Below are 5,634 nucleotides of genomic sequence, written 5' to 3'. Positions count from 1 at the left end.
CAGGTCAGGTTGGCCCTTGGGGCTCTGAGCCCCCTGCTCTGGGTGCAGATGTCCCTGCTCCCTGCAGGGGGTGGGACTGGGGGAGCTCGGAAGGTCCCTTCCCACCCAAACCAGCCTGTGATTCTCTGAGTCTAAGAATGCTAAGACAAATCCATTTAGCTGAGTGTCAGTCATAGCCCCAAAACTTCGGGACTGAAAGCGTTATTTACTCTATAATTAACACACTGTTTTCAGCTCTTTCTTGAGATCTTATATGCTTCAAAGTTAATAACCTGTATTTGGGAAGAATATAACTTCTGCAAATGTTATATTTCTGGAATGTTTTTTCTGCCACTGGCATAGAGTAAAATCATTAGAAGATTTTGCCTCCGATGTAACTCCTACAAAAATTTGAGTAGCTCAAAACAGTTTTGTTTTGAGCTGTTAATGGACAGATTAATCTCGGCTGTTAATTCGAACAATGCCCGTGAAAGCAAATATCTAGTTATTTTTCAGAAATACGGTTGTAATTCTGGTCTACCTGACAGCAGCGAGGATACCCAGGGCATCAATTTCAATTGCTCTTTCTTTTTTATTTTTTTTTTTTAGTCCTAGAGCATGTTGTTGACTGAGCTGTTTGGTGGAACTCTTCCATCACGGCTCTCTACTAGCATTTTCAATTGCGTCCTCCTGCGTGTCGAAGGGCAGCATGGCCATAACTGGGTATTTGTTGGGAGGGGTTGGCACTGCCTTCATTAAGGATGGCAGGGAAGATTTGTACCATGACAGAGACACAATCTGATCAGCTATTGGCATCTTTCTTTCAGAGACAGTCACTGAAGAGACCACGGACAATGAATCCAATGTGTTTTGGGATACAGTTAAAGATACGCAAGACTTCAGGTCTTTGTTGTGGGTTCAGCCAACTGCAACCAGCAGGTATCAAAGCTGCTGGTACATCAGTTAGCTGCCTTTTACCCTACTGGTCCAGTCTTGCTGGAAGTTTCACGCAGACAAGAGATGCTTCACTAAGAAGCTCCAGGAGTTTTTTAGGAACAACCATTCTCCAGCTCATTCTGATACTGAATAATGAAAATTATACGTGCTACCCCTTTTGCTTGAAGTGAGCTCCCTCAGAGCCCTTTACCCCACACACTGTTGGATCCAGCTCATTGTTTCAACGGTGAAGCAGTTTCAAAGCAAATACCGAGGCACTGCTCTTTCTGAGCAGGACTTAACTTACAGACCAAACCAGCACTGAACTCTCCAGGAAAGAACACAATGCAATGGCAAGGCTGGAAACTGCAGATCGAGGAAGCGCCGTTCTAATACAAAATGTCATTGACCTGCTGGGAGGACCTAGATAATCACTTAAATTTGTTCTGTGTGCAGATAAACATGAAGATACTACACCCACCTTTTCACAGGAGCGTTATTACTTTAGCTTCACTTTTCGAACCGGCCATTTACACTGTGTTCCTTCTCTGCAACCTCTGGTTTCTTGTTGTTTATGCGTTTGACAACTGTAATTACTACAGCTCTAAATTGTCAAAGATAGGCTATAAATATCTACAGACTGTGAAGGCAGTTTAAGCATCTTTTTACTGATATTCTATTAGCAGTGTGAGAATTACCACGGATGCATTAGGAAAAAAAATCCACATACACATGAAGAGGAACCATTAATTCAACCCGAAATAAACAGAATGGCTGAAGTAATGGCTTGTGTCCTATCTTGTGCTGACAGGCAATTATTTTTTTTGTTAATTACTGTTTAAATTGGAAACAAAGGGAACAGAAATATTGCTGCAAAACTTACTATCCTATTTATCTGCTTTAGTGTCTTAATAGGTAACTTTTTTTTTTTTTGTCCTAGGACAGATGGTTAAAAATTCAGGCACTAGGGAGAAATCCAGACACATTTAATTTATCAGAACTCCCTGACTTGCTCTCGGAGCATGGCTTGGAACCTTGGCTGTGACATAACATATGTGGGACCCTAAATATACTCGGGAGTGTAAAGATTTTGTGCCAAGTTTTTGGAAAACAAGCTAGAAGGATGTCGGTCTTCTCACGCTGACTCCACTTTCTGGCATTGCTCAGTTTGGAGGGTTGCTCATTCCCTTTGGATTATTAATGGCGTCGCGGAGACTTACATCCATCAGTGCAGCATTAATGTAGTTACTGCTCTCCCCGTCTATCGTTATGAGGAAAGGCAGGCATCTGTCTGGAGGCAGAACATCCATACAGCGGTTCTTTTCATGATTGCGGGGTAAAAGTGCTATGCTGCAGTCTTCTACGCGCAGCGTCGGAGTCACCATATTTAAGGTCTTTCAAAAAGAGTAAACAACACAACAGAAGAATTAACACCGCAGTGAAAGCATCCCCAAATGTTTGAGACGAGATCGGCTCAGCATTCAGTTTCCGTGGGAATCAACATGCAGAGAAATGAAAACACATCGCACTCAGCAGGGTTTGGAAGCAAAAAATCCTGGAAGCGTACAGATCTGAAAAAATAGCCCTAAGGCCAGCGGTGGAGTCACCTGCCTCTGGAGGAAGGGCAGCGGAGAGATCGACCTCCCTCCCTTGAGGAAAAAAAGGTTTTACTACTACCCCATTGCATCCTTGTATAATTCACCATAATTCAACAGCAACTAGTGATGTTATTTTCCCTTTTCGCAGTCTTTCCCTCCCAGGCCTGGTCCAAAATTCTCGTGGTTGTGAGCAGAGTCTTTAGAATAGCTGAGCTGTTATAGAGGTGCTAGGTACCGCTAGCCACGACTTACCCTGAATTCCTCTTTGATCTGGCTGGAGTTAGTCTGAGGATCCAGCTTATTCATTTCGTAGTAAACAGACCTAACTTGAGAAGCTGAAACAGATGTGTCCCCACAAAGACAGGCTTCCAGGATGGCATCGTGGATGAATACGTACTGTTCCTGGTAAAGCAAGTAAAACAATTACTGGCACAGAACATACACTGTTAGTATTTTGGTAAATAAAAAAAAATAACAACTACAATAGTTGCCACTAATTATCTCGACTTTACCAGCGCTGAAACAAGACCAAAAGGAACAACCGCAGTTCACAAAGCTTTATCCCACTCATTTAGAAATTCAAATAGAAGAACTGACTCAAACTCCGTAGTTACGAGTACAAGCAGAAGTGCAGTCGCTGAGTTTTACTAACGGTGTTTTGAATTTAAGTGTTTGGGCAGTAGTTCTTCAGGTTTGTGTGGGGATTATTTTCTGCATGTGACTGAGTAAACTACCTTCTGGATGGTGACAGCCACAAAGGGGCTCTAGTTTTATGGGCTAGAGGAATATTTTTTCTTGCAGAGCATAAGGTCGTATTTCCAGCAGATTAACGATACCTCGGTCTGCACCATGTTAACTCGCCGAGATCGAAGCTCTCTCACACAATTGTATATGTCTACAACACCTTCTCGTTCTGCCATATCCAGCATGATGTCAATAACAATGAAGCATCCCGTTCTGCCAGCACCGGCACTGAAGGAAGAGGAGAGCACAGTTAACGTTCAGCAGTGGATTGCAAAGGTGAAGCGTCAGGGTTCATCTCGCAGGTATTTGGGTGGTGGGATGGTGACTGAAATTGAGCCTTGCATTCAGGCACTTGCAGGATTTCAGACTCAGGACTCCCCTTCCTGTTTATATTTTAGATATTAAGTGATGGTGGGTAGAGCTCCAGGGGTTTCAGCAGCCTCTGTGGGGATTAGACAGTACAGGAGAGTCCCAGACCGGTGGGGCTGGCAGGGAGCTCTGGAGATCAACCAATCCAAGCCCCTGCCACAGCAGGGGCACAGACAGTACAGGAGAGTCCCAGACCGGTGGGGCTGGCAGGGAGCTCTGGAGATCACCCAATCCAAGCCCCTGCCAGAGCAGGGTCACCAGAGCAGGTGCCCAGGGTGGCGTCCAGGTGGGTTTGGGATCTCTCCGGAGCAGGAGACTCCACCACCTCTCTGGGCAGCCGGGGCCAGGGCTCCCTCACCCGCACAGTCAAGAAGCTTCTCCTCATGGTCAGGTGGAACCCCCTGTGTTCCACTTTGTTCTTTTTTTTTTTGCAAAAAAGAGAAGCAGAAGTAGGTGCCGAGTTTAGTGGACGACACAACGGAGGGACCTCTGCTCTGCCTACCTGCAGTGAACGACCAGAGGGCCAGCGTTGGGTGGGCTCTTGGATTTGACCTGCCGTACAAATCCCAGCAGCCCTGTCGCGTGGTACGGTACACCGTGGTCTGGCCAGCCAGTGAAGTGAAACTGCCGAATTTCTCGAATCTCATGAGCGCCTCTCTGTCGAAAGAGAAAAACAAGCTGGAATGTGAAAGAAATCGGACGAGAGGCATCGTAAGAATGTAACCTCAAGAGCCTGAGCCTTGCTGAAGAGCATCCTCCCCTACCAGCGCAACCGGTGCAGGCTGTTGGAGAGCTTCCTCGGGCAGGAGAGCAGGTTCAGTGGTTACGTATTGCCTGGTTTCGAAGCCTTGTAACAAACTATTGAGTAATTCAGCACTAGATTGGTGAGAAACTTTTAGCAATAAGACAGGCCCTCATCTCTATATTTAGGTTGCTTTGAAAACCGTGGCATGTTGCAATCCCAGAAGAGGTCAGTGGCCTCAGCACCGATGACATTTTTTTCCCCACTGCTCTCCACAGGAATTTGGCTCCCTTCAGGGAACTACAGCTTCAGCATCATTTTCCTTATCATTTGTCTCCTTCACTGGTCTGAAAGGAACAGCTGAATAATGAGAAACCTTTTTTTGCACCTCCCATCCCAGGGGCTGCGTTTGTAGCCCTCCACATGCTCACCCTTCAAGTGATTTGCCACAGTCTACGAGGACGTGGATACGGTGAGGCTGTGAATGAGAAGCTGACCATGCAAGTAATTTCCCGTGTGACTTTCTGGAGCAGTCTGGATATTAAGAGGTGTGTATGCTAAGTCGTAGTGCTTGTATTTCCCCTTCCCCCCTATAAATGTAGCTGCCAGTATTTTATTCTCATTAGAAATCAACAGACCAGAGGCCACCATACATATTTCATAAGCAAACAGCAAAATTATGACATATCATGTCTAGGCTGGACTAAATGTCAGTGATATTAATAACTGGTGGTTTACAGTTTTTCTCCTTAAAGATGCATTTCCTGTCTTGAGCTGGTTTGCATATAAAAGGTCTAGTTCTCTTTGCACAACGAAGGAATATAAACTTCCTGATTTATTGCTAGCGTGCAAGCAGAAAGAGTCTGGGATTTTTAATGGTCGAGAAATTTTGGCCAGTGCTACCCGACTGGAGCAGGCTCGGGGTCTCTGGGGAGTCCTGCTGCTCTGACAGCTCCTCAGACAGGGGGTCTGTGGAGCCTCTGCAGCTGCCTACGGGAATATCCACGCTCCCCTCCCTCGGAAAATGAGAGACAAAGAGGCAGGCAAGGGAGACGGCGAGCAGCATCCGCGACTCTGGTGCAGGCTGATGTGCTCACGCCCCTGCAACAGGAATGACCTCATATCCTAAAAAGCAATTCAAAAACGTATCGAAACCCAGGAACAGACAAAGTAATTTGCATTTTTAGACAGTCCAGCAAACATGTTTGAATACAATGCGGTCTCTGTGCTCTGTGCTCCTGTAAGCAAGGCCTCCAGCTCCATACA

At 45.8% G+C, this 5,634-nt stretch overlaps 1 protein-coding gene across 1 annotated transcript in view; it reads right to left on the bottom strand.

Annotated features, from left to right (window-relative positions):
- LOC104489038 (receptor-type tyrosine-protein phosphatase mu) overlaps positions 1-4,283 on the bottom strand; it is a gene marked incomplete at its 5' end in the record, with an annotated part of 17,165 nt that extends 12,882 nt beyond the window's left edge. Inside the window, 4 exons of the mRNA XM_010131151.1 lie at positions 2,136-2,309; positions 2,766-2,915; positions 3,350-3,485; positions 4,129-4,283. Of these exons, the coding sequence (XP_010129453.1) occupies positions 2,136-2,309; positions 2,766-2,915; positions 3,350-3,485; positions 4,129-4,283 (615 nt within the window). The remainder of the gene's footprint in view (positions 1-2,135; positions 2,310-2,765; positions 2,916-3,349; positions 3,486-4,128) is intronic.
- Between the last annotated feature and the right edge of the window lie 1,351 nt (positions 4,284-5,634).

Source organism: Buceros rhinoceros, unplaced genomic scaffold (genome assembly GCF_000710305.1).
Source record: "Buceros rhinoceros silvestris isolate BGI_N320 unplaced genomic scaffold, ASM71030v1 scaffold16932, whole genome shotgun sequence".
In the NCBI taxonomy this organism is placed as follows: domain Eukaryota; kingdom Metazoa; phylum Chordata; class Aves; order Bucerotiformes; family Bucerotidae; genus Buceros; species Buceros rhinoceros.
This window is presented reverse-complemented; position numbering and strand designations above follow the sequence as displayed.